Source organism: Petaurus breviceps, unplaced genomic scaffold (assembly GCF_028583685.1).
Source record: "Petaurus breviceps papuanus isolate PSGF00001 unplaced genomic scaffold, PetGlider_PUasm1.0 224, whole genome shotgun sequence".
Taxonomy (NCBI): Eukaryota; Metazoa; Chordata; class Mammalia; order Diprotodontia; family Petauridae; genus Petaurus; species Petaurus breviceps.
This window is the reverse complement of record NW_027185887.1, coordinates 1,948,331-1,972,333: the sequence shown is the minus strand read 5'-3', so window position 1 is coordinate 1,972,333 and position 24,003 is coordinate 1,948,331. Positions and strand designations below refer to the sequence as shown.

Genomic DNA, 24,003 nt, shown 5'->3' with positions numbered 1-24,003 from the left:
CAAATAACACCAGATGGCAAGCCAAAACAGACCAGCACAGGTCCAAACAAAATGGCTTACCCCAATAGTTCCACATCTTGGGGAAACTTGGGAGAAGGCATTAAGCTGTGCAGCCACCACTCAGTCCCTACCAAATGGGTAGCCTAAAACACAGAACAGAGGATTAAGAGAAAGCTTACCTCTGGAGGATAGGAACAGAGCTCCACATACCCGAATGTAGGAATGAATCAGAGTCCAGGAGGGACCTGGCTAACTCTACCAAAGCCTAGGGGCCCTTAAACATCCTCAGGGGACAACTTGCCTCAGGGTTAGGGCAGGGCCAGTTCTTTCCATTCCCTGAGTCTGAGGTTCCAAGGTCTCCAAAGCAACACGGAACACTGACATATCACTGGGGCTTCCAATATGTTGTACTGAGAAATCAGTGAGTGAGACCATTAATCATTTTAAGTGTAGTTTAATAAAGCTGGCAACTGCCAGGGATCATGTACCCCAATTAGGCAGCCTTGAGATGCACATTCTTGGGGTTTATATAAACAAAAGCCACAACATAACTGTTACCAAGGGGAAACCATAACTTGCCAGTTATGAGCAAGCAAGGAAAATACAGAAGCCAAAAGTTAAGCAATCAGTTTGTTGCCTAATGATCTGTTTGTTGTCCAACTGGAAAGTCCCCAACTGGGAAGGAATGGGGGGGGGAAGGGTATGGGTTCCAGGTGTCAGGTTTGGGCAGGTCTCCTAGGCAGTCTTTGTTTATGGCAAGTCTCCTAGGCGAAATTTCCCAAGGTGGGAGCGATGGGGGAGGTTCATAAATGGTGCTTAAAACAATATAGCACCTTGTTTTGGTTCAAGTTTCTTTTAAGCCTTGCCCATAATTATATCAAGTCTTTGTTAAAAAACAGAACTTGTGCACCCCACAACTTTTGAACCCCTATTGCTGATGCAACAGAGGGTGAGGAGCTAATTACCATATATAAGGAGAAGTCCAAGCTGGGAGAGGGCAGAACTGAGAAGAGAGCACTTGTGGTGGCAGAATTGAGAAGGGGAACTTTGTGGTGGCCAGACACTCTGTTCTATTTGTGTTGATTTTTGTTTGTGATACTTTGTACAGAAGCCCTGAGACCTTGCTGGAAGCTCTGAAAGAGGATTTTCTTGTCTGTTTACAGAAGTCCTGGAGGAGGGATTCTGAGGTCCTGGTACTGTACTGAGAATTTGTGTTGAATTATCAGACCTTTTATGTGGATCTGTGTTGATTTCACAGCAGATAGTGAATTGATGATGGTGCCAGCAAAGTGCATGAATGTTGTTTTGGCTCTGTTAAGCTTTGTCTTCCCAGAAACAGAAACTGTGAAGTAATTGAGGTGGACTGGACACTGTGAGCTTCAAAATGGAACAGGAACTGCACAAGGCTGGATGAGGAGCTGAGAGCTACCTAACTTTGAATCCAGGTGACAGTTGGGTAGATCCAGGCAGGAGCTGGACCCATGGAAGAGGAACCCTGCAATTTGGGGGCCAGCCTTGAGTCAAGATTAAAAAGGCTGAGAAGATCATGATTGGGTAGCAGTGATCAGCTTAGAATCACTGAAAATGCTGTTTGTTTTCGTAAATATGATCAAGACAAAGCCATTCTTCCTACTGAACTTCTGCCTATTGTGCTGCTAATTGTTTAGATGTATGACTTTCCCAGGGTTTTGTCCTGATAGATTAAATCAAAGGACATCCTATCTAACTACAGTTAAAAATCTGGTTAATCAATATTTATCTATTTGAACTTTCTTCTGTGGATTGCTAGACTGATCATTGAATTTTGCTGGGAAATTGGGGGTGGGCAGAGGACTTTCTGAAGTCAGTACAATCTTATTTGCAAACAGGAGTATCTTCATCATCTGGATCAGGGATTCTTTGCCTTCTTTGTGTCCTGAACACCTCTGACTGTCTGCTAAACCTATTGACAGCTTCTCAGATTAATATTCTTAAATGCATAAAATAAAATCCATAGGAATACAAAGGAAATAAATAATATTAATATACAGTTACATTTTTTAAAGAAATTCATGGCCTCCATATTAAGAACTCCTAATTTAGAGGCACTGATTCTTTCATTTGGATTTTGCATAAGATATTCTATGTGGTATTGGTTTATTTATTGATGAAATTGATATTAATCACAAGATAGTGGAATAAAGTTATGTGGTGAATAGTTCAAATAATCATGTATAGTGTTAACATATACATGAGAGATAGTTGTTGGAGAAGTGTCTTTAAGGTTGAATTTTGCTCTCCTTTGTCAATTTTAAGGGTGTCTTAAGATACACATAAATTGATATAATGCAAATTACAATATGACAAGTGGATAAGAAGAGTATAAATTTCTATGAGGTAGAACAAATGAGGTAGAAATCACTTCAATATGGGGCAACAAAGGAAGGCTTCATATATAAAGGAATAAGGAGTTAGAATGCCATGTGTAATTTGTGAACAACAGAAAAGAGAATATTATTACTGTATCACAGAATGTGTGGAGGGAGGTAAAGAGTAAGACAATTGGGACAATTGAAAAGAGCCCCTATTATGAAGGAATTTCAAAGCCAAATTGAGAATTTTATATTCCATTTTAGAGGTAATTTGTATTTTAGTTGTTTCGTTCATGTCTGGTAGCTCTTTGTGACCTCAAATGGGGTTCTCTTGGCAAAGATATTGGAGTAGTTTGCCACTATCTTCTCCTGTTCATTTTACAGATGAGGGAACTGTGGCAAGGAGAGGTAAGTGACTAGCCCAGGGTCACATAGCTAGTAAGTACCTGAGGCCAAATTTGAGTTCAGGAAGATAAGTCTTTCTGACTCCAGGCCCATCTAGCTGCCTGCCCTGAAAGTAATATGGAGCCTTAAATGTGAGACTCTCTACATGTGTTGTGTTTTTATTGATAGGCAACAAAGAGCAACTGAAGATTTTTCAGCAATGGAATGACAAGTTCAAATTATTTTAATTCAATAGGCCCATATTAAGGAATTAGTGAGTATAAGACACTATACTCAATGCTAGATATACAAAGAAAAACCTAGCGGGGGCAAAGCCAAGATGGTGGTGTAAAAGCAGGAGAACTCCCTGAGCTCCCCCCATAACAACCTCAAATGCCTATAAAATATGAATCTAAACACACTTTAGAGCTAAAGAACCCACAAAGTGACAGAAACAAATCTCCCACTGAAGGCAGCCCGGCAGGCAGACAGGAAGGATTCATTTTAGCAAGCTGGGAGCAGAGCTCAACCCCGTGTGAGCCCCTGGTTTTAGCCCCAGGGCAGACCTGACCAGCCATGGCTGGAGGGACTTCAGGAGACTGGATCACCAGCAGCTGTGGTGGTTTCCAGAATATCAACCTATAAATGCCAAAGGCAAAGTAAACTGTCAGTGTGGACTTTGGGAACAGGGGAATTGAGAGTGTGGTCTGGCCTCTGCCCCAGGAAGCAGAAGCAGAATGGCTGCTTCAGAGCTCCTGGCCTGAAGATTGTGGGGGGATGAAACAATCATTCTGAAGGGTAATCACTCTTGCTTTTAACCTGCTTGGATCTGGATCACTATCTTGGGTGGTGGTCCTGGGGTGTGTGACCAGGTGCGAGAGCCAGTGGAAGCTTCTGAGAGGGCAACCAACTAATAGCTCTGGCAGCTGCAAGAACCCAGCAATGTGGAACAAAGCTTTCCTCTCTGGAAGCAGAGTTCTACTGTGGCAAAAAGCTCTAAAAGTCAAGTAATTGAGTGGCAACATGAACAAGCAAAGGAAGCAAAGCAAGAACAGCAATCCAACTTTGGATTCTTTTTTGGGGGACAAAAAGGATCAAAGCATGGAATAGGAGGAAGACAACAAAGTCAGAACTCCTGCACCAAAAGCTTCCAAGAAATATATGAATTGGTCACAGGCCATAGAGGAGCTTAAGAAGGATTTTGAAAACCAAATAAGAGAAGGGAAGGAAAAATTGGGAAGAGAAATAATGATGGAACAAAATCATGAGGAGTGAGTCAACAACCTGACTGAAGAAAAAAACACCTTTAAAAATAGACTAACTCAAATGGCAAAAGAGGCCCAAAAAGCCAATAAGGAGAAGAGTGCCTTAAAAAGCCAAATTTGCCAGATAGAAAAAGAATCTCAAAAGCTCACTGAAGAGAATAATTCCTTCAGAATTAGATTGAAGCAAATGGAAGCTAATGACTTTATGAGAAATCAAGATAGTATTAAACAGATCCAAACAAATGAGAAAATAGAACTCAATGTGAAATATCTTATTGGAGAAAACACTGACAGGGAAAATAGTTCCAGGAGAGATAATTTTTAAATTGTTGGACTACCTGAAAGCCATGATCAAAAAAAGAACCTAGAAATCACCCTTCAAGAAATTATCAAGCAAAATTGACCTAATGTTTTAGAATTAGAAATAGAGATTGAAAGAATTCATCAACTGACTCTTGAAAAAGATCCCCAAAAGAAAATTCCTAGGAATATTACAGCCAGGTTCCAGAGTCCCCTGATCAAGGAGAAAATAGTACAAGCAGCCAAGAAGAAACAATTTGAATACTGTGAAAACACAATCAGGATAACACAGGATCTGGCAGCTTTTACATTGAAGGATTGAAGGTTTGGAATATGATATTCCAGAGGTCAAAGGAGCTGGGTTTAAAACCAAGAATCATCTACCCAGCAAAAGTTAGCATAATTTTCAGGGGAAAATATGGTCATTCAATGAAATAGAGGACTTTCAAGTTTTATTGATAAAAAAAAACAGAATTGAATGGAAAATTTGACATTCAGAAACAAGAAGCAAGAGAAGCATGAGAAGGTAAACTGGGAAAATAAATCATAAGGAACTTATCAAAGTTGAACTATTTACATTGCTACATGGAAAGATGATAATTGTGTCTTATGAAACTGTTGTCACTATGGGGATAGTTGAAGGGAATATAAATGTATGTGTGTATATATATATATATATATATACACACACATATATGTGTGTGGGTGTGTACATACATATATATGTCTATATAGAAGGGTATATGGGCATTTGAATACATATGTGAGTGTGTGTATATATGTGTACAGGTATACATAGACAGAGGGCACAGGATCAATTGAATAGGAAGGGATGATACTTATAGGTGAAATTGAGAGGTGAGAGAGGAATATAATGAGAGAGAGGCAGAATGAGGTCAATTATGAGCTCAATAATAGAAGAGGCAAGGGACAACTGTTACAATGGAGGGGAAGAACAGGAAGGCAAATGGGAATGTGTCAACCTTACTCTCATTGAACTTGGCTTAGGGAGAGAATGAAATACACACTAAATAGGGTATCTCATCCTAAAGGAGAGTAGAGGGGGGAGGGGATGAGAGGGGGAATGATGGAGGGGAGGGCAGGTTGAGGGGCAGGGTAGTTAGAAGCACACACTTTTGGAAAGGGACAGGGTAAAAGTAGAGAATAGAACATGTGGGAGGCAGGATAGGATGGAGGGAAATATAGTCAGTTTTTCACAATATATCCACTATGGAAATGTTTTGCAAAACTACACATGTACAACCTATACTGAATTGCTTGTCTTCTCAGTAAGGGTGGGTTACAAGGGAGGAAGGGAAAGAGTCTGGAATTCAAAGTTTTAAAATGAAGTATTTAAAAATATATTATTATTATTATCATTATTGTTATTATTTTTACATGCAACTGGGAAATAAGATATACAGGCACTGAGGGATATAGAACCATCTTGCCCTACTGGAAAGTAAGAGGGGGTGTGGAGGAGGAGAGAAAAGATTGGAGGAGGGGGTATACAGTAGGATCACTGTTTTGGTGTAGAGCATAGAGTTAAGATGGGTAGAAAATTTGTAACTCAAAGGAAATGAATGATGTAAACTAAAAATAAACATAAAATTTAATTTAAAAAAGACAAAATAATTCTTGGCTTCAAATTATTTATGAGGAATATCTATGTACCAAGAATTACATCATGACAATGGTGTAGAAAAGGGATTAGATTGGGAAAGTAGGGATAATTATTGAGAAATTCTTAGGCATGAGGGGGGAAAGGTGATGAAATTAGCAACTTGTATAATTACATTAGAAATGGTACAACAAGGAAGACACAAAAATGAGAGGCATTATGGAAATAGAAGCAACCAGTCTTGAAGCTGTTGGATACATGAGAAGAAGAAAAGGGAAAGATGAAGATAGTTGAAGATTATAATCAAACTCCTAGGGGAATTATGATGCCATTGACAGAAACACAAAATTCAGAAACTGAAGCAGGATTTGGGAAGGAGTGACTAGTTCCCTTTTAACATTTAACTTTAGGTGCCTGTGGATCCTTCAGGTGGAAATGTCCATTAGGCAGGTAGAAGTACTAACATGAAGTATTATAGTCATTGTGCAAATAAATATGAAGGAATCATCTGAAAAGAACTGAAATCATAGAAATGGGTGAAATCCCCAAAGGAGAGGATATATAGAAAGAGCATTTGTTCTTGAGAATCATCACTGCTGCAAAAGCAACTCATTTATGCTACTGATTCCATATTAGAAGCCTCTATTTTTAAAAGGATATTTTTATATTATTATTAACAATAATATATTAATAATTATCACAATTTTCTTAGAAATTCACACACAAAATTGGCATTCTTATTCTAGGGCAACTGTGTGATTTATTAAAACTTTAATGTCTGATCCTCTCTGGTATTTTCAATACTGTCTAAAAGTTTGCAGAAGGAATATTTTCCCCCCAAATCCCCCATCACTTTTCCTGGGGATATGAAAATCCCTCCTTATACATAGATTCAATATTTGATTATCTATGTCAGGAACGTAAAACTGAAATAGACATGGGGGCAACTCATCTATACATAAAGATCCTGTGGGGCACATATGGACAGTTTCAAAATTTAATATTATCTATGTTTAATGGACTATTTTTTGTTTTGTTAAATATTTCCCAAAAGCATTTTAATCTTGTTTGGATAACACTTGGTAGTGTTGTGAGCCACATGGAGTAAGGTCCTGGGTTTGACATCTCTGGTTTACTTGGTATGATTCAAGGACAATGAGGCTTCTCTTCTTGTTCTTTTCTCCTCCTCCTCCTTCTTCATCTTTTCTTCTTCTTCTCCTCCTCCTCCTTCTTCATCTTCTTCTTCTTCATCATCTTCTTCTTCATCATCATCATCTTCTTCTTCTTCTTCTTCTTCTTCTTCTTCTTCTTCTCCTCATTTTTAACAGACCTGTGATTTTCTTAGGATAAGGAATTTGTAGGATTGAAATTCCCACATCTGTGCAAAAGGAGACCTGATTTGAAATTTAGAATCTTCAAGAGTTTCTGCCTGGGGCAATAAAAGACCAGGTAAATTTTCCTTAATCATATGGCCAATGACGCTTGTCTTCCTGACTTGGCAGGGTCTTTATCCACCATGCTAAACTACTTTTGTGAAACTGAATCCATGTTATGAGAAATTTGTTATTACCAATAGATTCTCACATTCTTTCACTTGCATGCTAACATTCTATAGTATATTTTGACTCATTATTAGACAGGTGCTCTCATTAGTAATTGATTTTGAGTTAACTGTGAGCAAGGATCTTCTATCGAGAATGAAACGCAGAAGAGACTTCAGCTGTTAGAAGCACCCTAACTCTGGAGAGCTATGTGTCAAGTGCTAAAGTGCTAAGCACTTTATAAATATTATCTCTCTTAATCCTTACAACAGCCCTGAGAGGTAGGTGTTGTAGTTATATGCAGTTTGCAAAAATGAGGAAACTAAGGTGAACAGATTAAGTGACTTCTGCAGATTTTTTAAAAAGGTAGAAGATATGGCTATTTTATAATCCTTTCTCCTATAAAAGATAAGTAGTTAAAAAATAATTGTTAATATCAGTTTCATCAAAGACACCACATTTTTAAGAAACCTCCACAGAAAAACAAGCCCATAAAACATATCAATAGGTGTTACGTGATGTTGTTAATGTGCTATTAGGGTTATTTTATAAGCTTAAAATACCTCTGTATTTTACATTATTTTTATTTTAAGTTTAAGATTAGTTTGTTAATAAAATTATAATAAATTATAGACAGATAAATAGATGATAGAAAAAATTCCATATGTTTTTAAAAAATGGTATTTAAAGGGGAGGCTAGGTGGTGCAGTGAGTAAGAGCACTGGCCCTGGAGTCGGGAGGACCCAGGATCGGTTCTGGCCTCAGATACTTAACACACACCCACACACACACCCACACACCCACCCACACACACACACACACACCAAAAAAACTGGCCATGTAACCTTGAGCAAGTTACTTAACCCCAATTGCTTAAAAAATATATATAAAATTTAAAAATTTTCCATGACTTAATCTGTACAGTTCCAAACTCTTATAGTGACTGGTGACCTGCTCAAAGAAGGTGTCCCATCAAAAATCATAGTCAGGTTATTTCCAGGACAGAACTGTGGCTTGAAAAGGAACTATATTCAAAGGTTTTCTTGAACTTCAATTAAGCTATCAAACAGATTATTAAATCTCATTTCAAAGCATGTTCCTCGATCTAGGCCAAGATGGTGGAGTAGAAACAGGACCTCCATGCATCTCTCCGGCTCTCACCACCTCCAATCCATGTAAAAGGAGACTCTGAACAAACTCTGGAGCAACAGAACCAACAAAATGACACAAAGAAGGTAACCTCCCACTGAGGACAGCCCGCCAGGCCGGCAGGAAGAGGCCAGCACAACACTCTGGGAGCCAAGCCCTGTTTCACATGAGGTTTTAGCCCCAGGGTGGGCCTGATCAGCCACTGGCTGGAGGGACTCCAGATCACCAGCAGCTGTGGTGGTCCAGAATTATCAACATATAGTTACTAGGGACAAAGTAAGAAGTCAGTGAAGTGTGGCCTTTGGGACCCAGTAGTTGGGAGTGCCTCGACTTTTGCCCCTGGGGCGAGAAGCCACTGAGGGCAGCAGCACAGCTACCGCCATGTGGCAGCTTCAGCTCCTGGCCTGCAGAGTGTAGGTAGACCAAGCAACCAGTCTGAGGGGTAATTGCTCTTCCTTTAACTTTCTTGGATCTGGATTGTGGTCTAGGGTGGAGGTCATGGGGTGTGTGACCAGGTGCCAGAACCTGAGGAGGCTAATAGCTCTGGCAGCTGTGAAAACCTCAGTGATTTGGGACAAAGCTCTTCTCTCTGGAAGCATAGTTATATTGTGGCAAAAAGCTCTAAGTCAAGTAATTGAGTAGCTACATGAGCAAGCAAAGGAAGCAAAGCAAGTACAGCAATCAAACCATAGATTCCTATTTTGGGGACAAAAAGGATCAAAGCATGGAATAGGAGGAAGACAACAAAGTCAGAACTTCTGTACCAAAAACTTCCAAGAAAAATATGAACTGGTTATAGGCCATAGAGGAGCTTAAGAAGGATTTTGAAAACCAAATAAGAGAAGTGGAGAAAAAATTGTAAAGAGAAATTAGAATAATGCAAGAAAATAATGAAAAGAGAGTCAACAACCTGACTGAAGAAAATAGCACCTTTAAAAATAGACTAAATCAAATGGCAAAAGAGGCTCAAAAAAGCCAATGAGGAGAAGAGTGCCTTAAAAAGCCAAATTTGCCAGATAGAAAAAGAACCTCAAAAGCTCACTGAAGAGAATAATATCTTCAGAATTAGATTGGAGCAAATGGAAGTTAATGACTTTATGAGAAATCAAGATACTATAAAACAGATCCAAACAAATGAAAAAAAAAAATAGAAGGCAATGTTAAATATCTCATTGAAAAACTGCTGACCTGGAAAATAAATCCAGAAGAGATAATTTAAAAATTATTGGACTACCTGAAAGCCATGATCAAAGAAAGAACCTAGAAATCATCCTCCAACAATTCTCAAAGAAAACTGCCCTGAGGGTTTAGAACCATAGGGCAAAATAGAAGTTGAAAGAATCCACTGATCACCTCCTGAAAAAGATCCCAAAAAGAAAACTCCTAGGAATATTATAGCCAAGTTTCAAAATTCCCAGATCAAGGAGAGAATATTACAAGCAGCCACGAAGAAACAATTTGAATATTATGGAAACACAGTCAGGATAACTCAGGATCTAGCAGCTTCTACACTTAGGGATCAAAGGGCTTGGAATATGATATTCTAGAAGGCAAAGGAGCTTGGATTAAAAGCAAGAATCACCTACCCAGCAAAACTGAGTATCATGTTTCAGGGGAAAATATAGTAATTCGGTGGAATAGAGGACTTTCAAGCATTCTTGCTGAAAAAACCAGAGTTGAATAGGAAATTTGACATTCAACAAGAAGCAAGAGAAGCATGAGAAGGTAAACAGGAAAAAGAAATCATAGGGAACTTTTTAAAGTTGGACTATTAACATTCCTACATGGAAAAATTATAATTGTAACTGATGAAACTTTTCTCAGTATGAAAATAGTTGAAAGGAATATATATATATATGTCCCTATTGGAGGGTATATGGGCATATGAATACATATGTGAATGTGTATATATATATATATATATATATATATATATGTATGCATGTATATATTGATAGAGGGCACAGGACCAATTTAATAGGAAGGGATGATACTTAGAAGGTGAAATTAAGAGGTGAGAGAGGAATATAATGAGAGGAGATGGGGAGAGACAGAATGGGGTAAACTATCATATAGAAAAGGCAAGGGAAATGGTTCCAATGGAGGGGAAGAATAGGAAAGCAAAGGGAATGGGACTACCTTATTCTCATTAAATTTGGCTCAGGAAGGGAATGAAATACACACTAAATAGGGTATCTCATGCTACAGGAGAGTAGGTGGGAAGAGGATGAGAGAGGGGATGATGGAAGGGAGGGCAGGCTGGGGGGAGGGAAGTTGGAAGCACCCACTTTTGAAAAGGGACAGGATCAAAATAGAGAATAGAACAATTGGGAGGTCGGGTAGGAGGTAGGTAAATATAGTCAGTCTTTTACAATATATCTACCGTGTTATTGTTTTGCATAGCTACATATGTACAACCTATACTGAATTGCTTATCTTCCCAGTAAGGGTGGGTGACAAGGGAGGAATGGAATGAATCTGGAATTCAAAGTTTTAAAATAAAATGTTTAATATATATATATATATACACACACACATACACACACTATTATTAATACTATTTTATGTGTAATTGGGAAATAAGATATAGAGGCACTGGGGCATAGAAATCCACCATGCCCTACTGTAAAAGTCAAAGGGGGTATGGGAGAAGATATAGGAGAGAACAGATTGGAGGAGGGGATGATGTCCTGTGGGATTACTATTTTGGGGCCGTGGGTAGCGGAAAAAACGGGGAGAAAATTTGGAACTCAAAATCTGGCAGAAATGAATGATTTAAATCAGAAGTTAATAAACATTTGAAAAAAAAATCAAAGCATGTTCCTCACAACGACTTTGTTATGTACACCCCACATTGATATATGTTGTTATCTAATCTACCTCAGCAGAAGGTGCTTGTTAGTTTCTGCAAACTCCTTGTTTTATTGTTATCATATTTGTCTCACATGGAACCAATACTCACCAAAAATTCCAATTTCATTCCATGTTATGCTTCCTAGCCAGTGGTCCCCTGCAATATCTAATTTTTTAAAAAGACCTAAATATTAGCATATGCATTGATCGATGTAGTCATCTTAGTTTGACCTATTGTTGTGAGCTACTGAGGTGATTTTTAATTTTGACCCTGTCACCACCCATCATATTAACTGCTTCTCTCATTTTTTATGTCATAATTTACACATGCTGGCTGTGTGAACCTGGTAAGGAAGTGAACCTCTCAGTACCTTAGGCAACTGTCAAAAATGGTAGTTCTCACATGTTTTGGTCTCAAAATCCATTTATATGTTGAAAAATTATTAAGGACTTCTCAAAAAGCTTTTGTTTATATGGATTATATCTAGTGAAATTTATCATATTAGAATTCAACTATATTATTATTTTCCTTACTAGGGTTTTGAAATTGAGAATCCCTTAAAAATGTATCAGGGACCCCCCCCCAATTATCTTTAGAATCCACTTTGAAAACCACTAGTTTAAGATTGTAAATTGAAGAGTAAACATCCATCTACAAAGTAAAGGGATTTTCCCTCCCGTGTGCATTCTTGATACCAAAAATCACAGGACTCGTCAAAAATGAAGTTTATGATCATGTCATCACTTTGTCTAAGTCAACGAACTTGAGTTTGCTGATGCTTCTTCTCCTCAATGCCAAAGAAAACAGTGCTAGAGACGAAGTCCTATGGTACCTCACTTGGGTCTCACAACAAGCCTATGAGACAGAAGCTGCCAGCATTATTTTCTCCACTTAATAGAGAAGGAATTAGAGCTTCACCAACCTGAAGCAAAATGGCTTAGATATAGATTAATGTTAAATGAAATAAAATTGTTTCTGGCAAAGTTGGTTCTAATTTGAAGAGCACATTATAATTTATTGTTTATTTTCTTTAATATATCTAATGTTGTCTTGTATGGTCCCATCACCACGAACCCTGAGAATGAACTCTGTGTGCAGCAGAATCCAGGGGTTGGGGGAGAGAGGGAAAGGGGAAGAGACAGAGACAGGGATACAAAGACAGACAGAGACAGAATTAGAACAACAGAGATGGAAGAGACAGAGAGATAGAAAGTTGTTTTTTTTTTCCTTTTTGGAGGGGAAAAGGCAGGGCAATTGGGGTTAAGTGACTTGACCGAAGTCTCACAGCTAGTATTAAGTATCTGAAACCAGATTTGAACTCAGGTCCTCCTGATTCCAGGGCCAGTGCTCTATTCACTGTACTACCTAGGTGTCCCTGAGACAGAAAGTTCTTAAACTGAATTGAATCATCTTAAACATAACAGGGAAAAGTCTCTTCCAAAGAAGTTACAGAAAATGAAAGTCCATCTAGTACAGTGAAAAACACCACAGAAATGAGGAGAATTGGAGGAAAAGAAGAGATGATAGTTTGGGCAGATTTTATTTTTCACAGAAACTTGGAAGTAAAATCTGCAAGTGTTGCTCTCTTTCTTAGAGAACATTTCAAAATGGGAGCTATAATGAAATAGGTCCTTGATGGAATTAGAGAAGAGCTTGTAAAGGTAAGGGAATTTGAAGACCTTCCCTGCTTTGAAAATAAACTCTGCCCCCCTAACAGGTAAAATGCAATCACCTGGAGCCTGTGGTGGGAGGAATTTGCTGAAGGATGTAGCAGAGCTCATAGGAAGCTGGGAGTCAGAGCTAACTAGACTGGGAGGAGAAGAGGACGTGTACCAGGGAGTCAGTCAAGCTTTTGAGTAAATGCTAGTTTGTGGAAAGGTTAAAGGATACTGTAGCTTTCTATGCCATTGTGGCTTATTAACTTCTTTGCTACTATGATGGAATTGGCTTACTGGTTTTAGGATTTGGTTTTCTGGTGTCTGAATAAATGTTTTGTTTCTGTCCTCTATATGGAGAACCTATTATATTTTGCAACTGAGCACCATGCAGATATATATATATATATATATATATATATATATATAGAGAGAGAGAGAGAGAGAGAGAGAGAGAGAGAGAGAGAGAGAGAGAGAGATCATGAGCACTGTGAATATTGCATTGGCACTACAGAGCTGCACATCCAGAGAAGAGGGTGAGTGGTGGAGTGGGTAAAATGCCCATACTAGAATCAGGAACTACTGAATTTAAATGCAGCATTGGTGTTGTTGTTGTTGTTGTTGTTGTTGTTGTTGTTCAGGCATTTAAGTCATGTTCAACTTTTTTTTTACTCCATTTGGGATTTTCTTGCAAGGGGTTTGCCATTTCCTTCTTCAGCTCATTTCGCAGATAACCTAAGGCAAACAGGGTTAAGAGACTTGCCCAGGGTCACACAGCTAGTACATTTCTGAAGTCAGATTTGAAGTCTAGAAGATAAGTGGTCCTGGCTTCAGGCCCCACACTTTGTATATTGGCACCACCTAACTTCCCCAATACAGCCTTAGACACTTGGTAACTGTGTGACCCTGAGCAAGTCACTTAACCCATTTGCCTCAATTTTCTCAGCTGTCAAATGGGCATAATAATAGCACCTGCTTCCAGGGGGTTTGTGAGGATTAAAATGAGATGATATTTGTAAAGAGCTTTGTAACTCTTTAAACACTCCTATATAAACAGTAGTTGTTGGGTGTCGATGATGATGTTGTAACGTTCCCAAAGAGCTTTCCTCACAAGCACCAGGTGAGGTAAATAGAAGCAATAGGGACTAGATTTGTGATGTCTTAAATATTGAGAGCTCAAAGCTAAGGGAACTCCTTTAACTATGCAATCCAGTACTTTCTACAGTTTTAGAGAGCTGCCTAGAGCAATGAGAGGTTAAGCGATTTTCATAGGGTCACATAGTTAGTAGGTTTTTCTTGACTGCAATATCAGCCTTCTCTCACTGGGTTGTGCTGGTATTACCAGACTTGTGATGAAAATAGGTAGAATGTCATGACTCAGTTGTGTAATGTGTAGTCTATAGAAAACCATCAGTAAAAAAGTTTTAAAATATTTAATGATTTGTTAAGATCTTCCTTACTTTTCCCTGGACCAAAACCTCAAATTGGTTTTCTGTTTCAAGCCTATCCCCAATCCATACTCCACTCAATAACTAGGATCTGACAGTGTCACCCCCTCCTTCTCAGTAAACTCCAGTGGTTCCCTATTACCTCCCAAATCAAGTATAAAATCATCTCTTTAGCGTTTAGAGGCCTTCACACCACCTATTGTAGGAGGCCTTTCCTCTTCAAATCTCTTTTCCCTTATTCTTATACTTTACATGTCTGGTATGTGCATCATTATTTTCTTCCCCATTAATCTCCTGAGGCATGTGGGGGAGGGAATAAGCATTTATATAATAACTACTTTATGCCAGGCACTGGGATAAGTGTTTTATAATTATCATCTCATTTGGACCTTACAACAATCCTAGCACTCAGTTACCATTGTTATCTCCATTTTATTTATTTATTTTTTGAATAAGATGTTTCTTTGTGTCTGCACCTTTAGAATTTCCAAAATCAGGGTGGTGGTATGGTGAGGCATTTTGGACTATGAAAGAGTAAATCTAAGCCACCAAGGTAGCAGTTCTTTATAAACCCAGCTTGGTTCTCCTCCAATGTCTCCTTTTGGAGTTGTATCTGATCTTATTGCCAGTTTTGATGCGGATCCCCTGAGGAATGGGACGATTTTGCTTCTGCTTCTTTGAAAGGAACATCTTGATCCTGAAAGTATTGTGGGAAGACATTGTGAGGTCTCAGCAGGGCAACCAGAAAACAGCACAATCCAGGTTCCAGCGGCAGCAAGGTCCAAGTCTTACGGCAGAAAGCTGCTCAGTCACCAACAATACCACCCCCAAACCAAACAGGAAGAAGAGTGTTATCTCCATTTTATAAATGAGGAAATGGAGGCAGGAGAGATTAAGTGACTTGCCCAAGGTTACACAGCTAGTTGTTGTTTCAAGACAGGGTTGAACTCAGGTCTTCCTGCTTCCATGCCCAGAACTTTATCCACTACACCACTGTAATGGTAATATAACTTGAAACTGAAAATCCCTTTGTGTTGACAAAGGTAGCAGGTGCTTGGCACTTAGTAATTCAACAAACCTCTGTTGGGAAAACAGAAGGTATGAACTCCTGTCTCCTGTTGCTGATGAAACAGGAAGCTAATGCTGCATGCATATAAGAAAAGTCCCAGAGAGGGAGTGAGAGATTTTTTTTTTTTTTGGAGCAGGCTCCAAGGAGGCTGCAGAGGAAAGCCCCTCCCAGGTTTGAGAGAATGATTTTGATTTTGAAAACCTGGATGAAGTTATTTTGATTTGGGGAACTAGCTGAAACTTCTGTGAGTCTGAGGGCCAGCCTGAGTTGCTGAGGATTTCCCAGAGCCAGACAGAGCTGTCAAAGACTGAGGAAGCATGACTGTGATGCTGGTACTTTGACCGAGTCTGTTTGTGGCTTTGTTAAGCCTTGACTTCCTGGAAACAGAGACTGTGAAGGATTTGAAATGAACTTGACACTGTGAGCTCCAACACGGAACAGGAACTGCACAGAGAGCTGGACAAGGACCTGGGAGCTGTCTGCCTTTGAACCCAGGTGACAGTTTGGTGTTTGGTGAATCCAGGTAGGATCTGGGACCATGGAAGGGGATCCAGGATATCTGATGGACCACCCCAAGTCAAGCTGAAAGAAGACTTTACTTGAATACTGTGTACTGACTGAGAAATTGTAAATTTACTAGTGACCTAGGGGTGGAGGGTCTGTGTAGTTTCTAATGATTGAATAGTGAATGATGAAGGATGATTGATTGACTAAATGATTGTACTTAGTGATTGATGATTGAATAAGTAATTGATTTGTATCCTAGTATGTCCCATGAGTAGAAAACTTTGACTATTATATTTTGTGGTTGAATTAAGGATTTTGTGAATGTTTGAGTTACTAAATGATTGTTCTTTTTTCAAAACTTTGTGACTACTGTAGTGGAAACTATGTGGCCATTTTCTGTGATAAGTTGTTGTGAATGCTATATTTTGATTTTCTGTGATAAGTTGTAATATTGTGAATGCTGTACTTTGATTTATTGTGAACGTTTTGCTTTGATTTGTTATGGAATAGAGTGTTTACTATACTGTATAATCAGAACCTTGAAAAGTTGTTCACAGTAGCATTCTTCTGGAAAGCTGCTTGTGCTTGGCTTTACAACCACACACCTTCTTTAAATGTAAATTGTAAAAGTTATTGGTGCCCAACACATTTATGTTAGTCTTTTTTTTGGAAGGTGAAAGGCAAGGCAATTGGGGTTAAGTGACTTGCCCCAGGTCACACAATTAGTAAGTGTGTCAAATGTCTGAGGCGGGATTTGAATTCAGATCCTCCTGACTCCAGGGCCAGTGCTCTATTCATTGTACCACCTAACTGCCCCTAAAATATAGTCTTTATTCTGTCTGAGATCAAGTAGCATACAGCTGCTGTAGGCAATTAAGCCAAGGCCTGTAACTTCCCTGGTTGCGCTCCTGGAAAACAAGAAGTGTGTTTTTGCCTTTCTTTGTATACCCAGTGCTTAGCACAATGCCTGGCACACACTAAGTGTTTCATTACTGCATGTTGACTGACTGACTGCCTTGCTCATGTTCACACACAATCTCAGTGAGGCACCTTTCTTTACATTAGATATTTGCCAGATAAAACCAAACCAATAGGGAGACTCTTTCCCTGGACATGTGTTTCTTTAATGCATGTTACAAGATGCTTATAAATTTAGGATCTTTGAGTTTTGGCAAGGCTGCATTTTGGCAGCCTGTATCCAACAACTCACACATATACAGCTCCTACTTTAAAAAGAGGAGTGTGAATTTATTGAGCACACAGAATGAAAATGTACATCGATCACTTTGGGGACACTTTAGCTCAAAGAATATGCAAATAGTTGTTCATTAAAAAATGGTTATTAGCTCAATCAGAGGCTACTTTCCATGAGAAACTTAGCCAGTAACTCATACACCATCATCAAACAGAAAGACACATGCACAAAAAGGCCTAAGATTCAAGAGTTGGAAAAGATAGACCAGAGATATTGAAAACTGAACAGAGATTTAGAGGCTATAATTAATAATAGCAACAGCAGCAAACATTTATTCGGTGCCTACTGTGTACAGAGAGTGAGCAGTGAGATGGCACAGTGAATAGAGTTCTGGGCATCGAGTCAAGAAAGACTCATCTTTTTTTTTTTTTTTTTTTTGCTTTTGGGAGGGGCAATCGGGCTTAAGTGACTTGCCCAAGGTCACATGGCTAGTTTTTGTGTTAAGTGTCTGATGCTGAATTTGAAGTCAGGTCTTCTGCATTGTGCCACCTAGCTGCCCCAGACTTATCTTCTTAAGAGAGTTAACATCTGACCTGAGACACTTACTAGCTGTGTAAATCACTCAGCACATCATTTAAACCTATTTGCCTCAGTTTCTTTATCTCTGAAATGAGTTGGAGAAGGAAATGGCAAACTGCTTCAGTATCTTTTCCAAGAAAATTCCAAAAGAAGTCACAAAAGTGGAAAATGACTAAACATCCCCCCTTCTGCATTGTCATTTCACCAATTTGCCTGAACTTAGACTTAACCAGGTAAGATAAAGTATCTTACCTGGAAAATACTGGTCACTTGCATAACAACAAGGACACCTAAAACTGTTTTATTTTATTGATATTACTCTCTAAATGGCAACAACAGCATAATTTTAAAATACATTTAAATAACATGCTATATATTTTTTTACAAATGTTTTTATTTTATTTTATTCCTTACTTAGATATTTGGTAAAATGTATTTTGGATAAAATACAAATACGGAAACTAGGTAGAACAATGAATAGAGTGCTGATCCTAAAGTCAGGAAAACTCATCTCCCTGAGTTCAAATCTGTCTTCAGACACTTACTAGCTGTGTGACCCTTGGCAAGTAACTTAGCCCTGTTTGCCTCAGTTTCCTCATCTGTGAAGAGAACTGGAGAAGGAAATGGCAAACCACTCCAGTATCTTTGCCAAGAAAATCCCAGATGGGATCACAGAGTCATAAATGATATTTCACTTTTTTTGGATAAAGTAAACTTCAATTTGCTTGTAATATGCTGACTTTGACTCTTGATACACCTTTATATAAAACATTTATTACAGATTAAGAGTGGGCTTCTAGTGAAATGGGTCACTTCTATAAAGTGAATTTGAAAGTTCTCTGGTAGGTGTGGTAGAATGAAGTGAACAGACTTAGGAGGACAATTTATATGATGAAAGCAGTATTACACAGAAAAAAAAACCAACTGTGGAAAACTTTAGAACAATGTTGTTGGTTTTTCCAGGTCCATTTTATTTTATTTTTTTTCCAATTTATTTATTTATTTTTAGTTTTCAACATTTATTTCCACAAGATTTTGAGTTACAAATTTTTCTCCCCATCTTTCCCCTACCCACAACCCCAAAATAGCTAGCCTGCTGGGTACCCTTTTCCCCAATCTATTCTCTTTTATATCCTCCTCCATCTCCCCCCCTCCCCCGCCTCCATCCTTCTAGTAAGGCAAGATGGATTTCTATAACCCAGTGCCTGCATATCTTATTTCCCAGTTGCATGTAAAAACAGCAACAACGACAACAATTTTTTTATATACACATTTGTTTTTAAAACTTTGAGTTCCAGATTTTTTCCCTTCTTCCCTCCTCACCCACCCCCACTGGGAAGATAAGCAGTATAGGTTGAACATGTGTAGTTACACAAAAGAGTGCCATAGTAGGTATATTGTGAAAGACTAACTATATTTCTCTCCATCCTATCTGGCCCCTTGCTTATTCTATATTCTCCCTTGACCATGTCCCTTTTCAAAAGTGTTTGCTTCTAACTACCCTCTCCCCAAATCTTCCTTCCCTCCTATCATTCCCCTCTTATCCCCTTCTCCCCTATTTTCCTGTAGGGTAAGATACTCAATTAAGTATGTATCTTATTTCCTCCTTAAGCTAAATTCAATGAGAGTAAGGTTGTCCCATCCCCTTTTACCCTCCTCCTCTTCCCCTCTGTTGTAACAGTTTTCTCTTGCCCCTTTATATGAGATAATTGATCCTAACCTATCGCTCCCTTTCTCCTCCCAATATATTCCTCTCTCACCTCAATTTTATTTTTTAGATATAATACCTTCATATTTAATTCATCCTGTGCTCTCTGTCTATGTATACATGTACATGTTTGTGCACACCCTCACATATATATGTATGCACAACTATACCCTCCTATACATACTTATATATGCATGTATACATACATACATACATACATATACACATATATATTCCCTTCAACTGTCCTCATACTGTGAAAAATCTTATGAGTTACAATTATCATTTTTCCATGTAGGAATGTAAATATTTCAGCTTTAATAAGTTCCTTATGATTTCTTTTCTCTGTTCACCTTATGTTTCTCTTGCTTCTTGTATTTGAAAGTCAAATTTTTCTGCTCAGCTCTGCTTTTTTCATCAAGAATGCTTGGAAATCCTCTATTTCATTGAATGACCATATTTTCCCCTGAAGCATTATAATCAGTTTTGCTGGGTAGGTAATTCTTGGTTTTAGTCCTATCTCCTTTGACCTTTGGAATATCATATTCTGTGCCTTTTGATCCCTTAATGTAGAAGCTGCTAGGTCTTGTGTTATCCTCATTATGTTTCCACAATACTCAAATTATTTCTTCCTGACTGCTTGCAGTATTTTCTCCTTGACCTGGGAACTCTGGAATTTGGCTAGATTATTCCTAGGAATTTTCTTTTTGGATCTTTTTCAAGAGTCAATTGATAAATTATTTCAATTTCTCTTTTGCCCTCTGGTTCTAGAATATCAGGACAATTTTGCTTGATAATTTCTTGAAAGATGGTATCTAGTCTCTTTTTTTGATCATGGCTTTCAGGTAGTCCAATAATTTTTAAATTATCTCTCCTGAATCTATATTCCAGGTCAGTGGTTTTTCCAATGAGATATTTCCTATTGCCTTTTACCTTTCATTTGTTTGGATCTGTTTTATAGTATCTTGATTTTTCTTTTTTTTCTTTTATTTTTTTCTTTTTATTTTTTTTTATTAATTTGTTGGTTTCCTTTTAGTTTACAAGATTCAATTCCACAATTCCTTGAATTTCACATTTTGTCCCCCTCCCTCTCCCCCCCTCCCCCCGGCGGCTTGTAGTCAAGTATAGGATCTGTAAATACTTTCACATTATACATTGGTCAGGATATAAGGATGGATTATACCAGCTGGAATGAAAAATGGTAAAAAGGACATAAAACCAAATAAGAGAACAAAAAAGATCAGGTATTTTGTTTCCACCTGGATATAAACTTAGTTCTTTTTCTAGATGCACATTTTTCTCTCCATCATGAGTCTTTTGGGATTGACTTATATCACTGCATTGCTGAGAAGAGTCCAGTCTATCAAAGTTGGTCATAACACATACGTTGTGTCTGTAATTGTGTACAAATTTCTCCTGGTTCTACTCTTCTCACTCAGCATCAGGTCTTTTAAGCCTCTCCAGGTAAATATGAAGTCCATCTGCTCCTCATTTCTTATAGCACAATAGTATTCCATAACATGCATATACCACAACTTGTTCAGCCATTCCCCAATTGATGGGCACCCCCTTAATTTTCAATTCTTTGCCACCACAAAAAGAGCTGCTATAAACATTTTTGTACATATGGGTCTTTCTCCCATTTCTATGATCTCTTTGGGATATAACCCTAGGAGTGGTATTGCTGGATCAAAGGGTATGAAAGTATTTAAAGCCCTTTGGGCATAATTCCAGATTTCTCTCCAGAAACGCTGGATCAGTTCACAACTCCACCAACAATGCATTAGTGTTCCAGTTTGCCCACATCCTCTCCAGCATTTGTCATTTTCCTGTTTTGTCATCTTAGCCAATCTGACTGGTGAGATGTGGTACCTCAGAGTTGTTTTGATTTGCATTTCTCTAATCAATAGTGAATTAGAGCATTTCTTCATTTGCTTATAGATAGATTTAATTTCTTTCTCTGAAAACTGCCTGTTCATATCCTTTGACCATTTATCAATTGGGGAATGACTTATATTCTTATAAATTTGACTCAATTCTCTGTATATTTTAGAAATGAGTCCTTTGTCAGAGACATGGGTTGTAAAGATTCTTTCCCAATTTCCCAACTCCCTCTTAATCTTGGTTACATTGGCTTTGTTTGTACAGAAACTCTTCAATTTCATGTAGTCAAAATTATCCATTTTACATTTTATAATGTTCTCTAATTCTTGTTTAGTCATAAAGTCTTTCCCTCTCCACAAGTCTGATAGGTAAACTATTCCTTGTTTTAGGAGACTGCTTACAGTATCAACCTTTACACCTAGATCATGAACCCATTTAGACTTGATTTTGGTATATGGTGTTAGATAATGGTCTATGCCCAGTTTCTGCCATACTATATTCCAGTTTTCCCAGCAGTTTTGTCAAATAGTGAGTTCTTATCCCAAAAACTAGGGTCTGGGGGTTTATCAAACAATACAGTACTATAGTCATTGACTTCTGAATCTCATGTGCCTAATCTATTCCATTGATCCACTCCTCTATTCCTCAGCCAGTACCAACTAGTTTTGATGATTGCTGCTTTATAGTACAGATTGAAATCTGGTAAAGCTAGTCCACCTTCCCTAGCATTTCTTTTCATTAATTCCATTGATATTCTGGACCATTTATTCTTCCAAATGAATTTTGTTACTATTTTTTCTAGCTCTATAAAGTAGTTTTTTGGTAAATTAATTGGTATGGCACTAAATATATAATTTAATTTAGGTAAAATTGTCAGTTTTATTATATTAGCTCGACCCAGCCCTGAGCAATTGATATTTTTCCAATTACTTAGATCTGACTTTATTTGTGTGAAAAGTGTTTTGTAGTTATGCTCATACAGGTCCTGGGTTTGTTTTGGCAGGTAAATTCCAAAATATTTTATAATGTCTACAGAAACTTTAAATGGGAGTTTTCTTTCTATCTCTTGCTGTTGGGTTTCATTAGGAATATACAGGAGTGCTGAGGGTTTATGTGGCTTTATTTTATATCCTGCAACTTTGCCAAATTTATTTATTGTCTCAAGCAGTTTTTTACTTGATTCTCTAGGATTCTCTAAGTATATCATCATATCATCTGCAAAGAGTGATAGCTTGGTGTCTTCACTGCCTAACTTGATTCCTTTGATTTCTTTTTCTTCTCCTACTGCTAACATTTCTAGTACCAGATTGAATAAGAGGAGTGATAGTGGACACCCTTGTTGAACCCCTGATCTTATGGGAAATGCTTCTAACTTGTCCCCATTACATATAATACTTGCTGGTGGCTTTAAATAGATGCTACCTATTATTTTAAGGAAGGCTCCATTTATTCCTGTACTTTCTAATGTTTTTAATAGGAATGGATGTTGTATTTTGTAAAAAGCCTTTTCTGCATCTATTGAGATGATCATGTGGTTTCTGCTAGTTTTATTGTTGATATGATCAATTATAATGATGGTTTTCCTAATATTAAACCATCCTTGCATTTCTGGAATAAATCCTACCTGATCAAAGTGTATTATTCTTGAGATAAGTTGCTGTAGTCTTTTGGCTATTATTTTATTTAGAATTTTTGCATCTATGTTCATGAGGGAAATTGGTCTATAATTTTCTTTCTCTGTTTTATCTCTTCCTGATTTAGGTATCAGTACCATATTTCTGTCATAAAAAAAATTTTGTATGACTCCTCCTTCACTAATTTTCCCAAATAGTTTGTAGAGTATTGGAATCAATTTTTCTTTAAATATTTGATAGAATTCACTAGTGAATCCATCTGGCCCTGGAGATTTTTTCCTAGGGAGCTGACTGATGTCTTGTTCAATTTCTTTTTCTGAGATGGGATTATTTAAGTAATTTACTTCCTCTTCAGTTAATCTGGGCAACTTGTATGTTTGTAAATATTCATCCATTTCCCTAAGATTGTCAAATTTATGTGCATACAATTGGGAAAAATAATTCCTAATTATTGTTTTGATTTCCCCTTCATTGGGGGTAGATTCACACTTTTCATTTTTGATACTCATAATTTGGTTTTCTTCTTTCTTTTTTTATCATATTGCCTAAGGTTCTGTCAATTTTGTTTTTTTTTTCATAAAACAAGCTCTTGATTTTATTTATTAATTCAATAGTTTTCTTAATTTCGATTTTATTAATCTCTCCTTTTGTCTTCAATATTTGTAATTTAGTATTTAATTGGGGATTTTGATTTTGTTCTTTTTCTAGGTTTTTTAATTGCATGCACAATTTGTTGAGCTCCCTTTTCTCTAATTTAATCACGTATGCACGCAGGGATGTAAAACTTCCCCTAAGAATTGCCTTTAATGCATCCCACAGATTTTGGTATGTTGTCTCGTTATTATCATTCTCTTCAATG

At 37.7% G+C, this 24,003-nt stretch overlaps 1 protein-coding gene across 1 annotated transcript; it reads right to left on the bottom strand.

Annotated features, from left to right (window-relative positions):
* Positions 1-15,037: 15,037 nt before the first annotated feature.
* On the bottom strand, positions 15,038-15,369 carry LOC138166445 (large ribosomal subunit protein eL39-like). The gene has a single exon (XM_069094930.1). The coding sequence runs from the start codon at positions 15,286-15,288 to the stop codon at positions 15,133-15,135; it is 156 nt and encodes a 51-aa protein (XP_068951031.1). The 5' UTR covers positions 15,289-15,369; the 3' UTR covers positions 15,038-15,132.
* Between the last annotated feature and the right edge of the window lie 8,634 nt (positions 15,370-24,003).

Coding starts and splice junctions, on each gene's coding strand:
- LOC138166445 (XM_069094930.1), bottom strand. CDS start 15,288: ATGTCTTCCCACAATACTTTCAGGATCAAGATGTTCCTTTCAAAGAAG.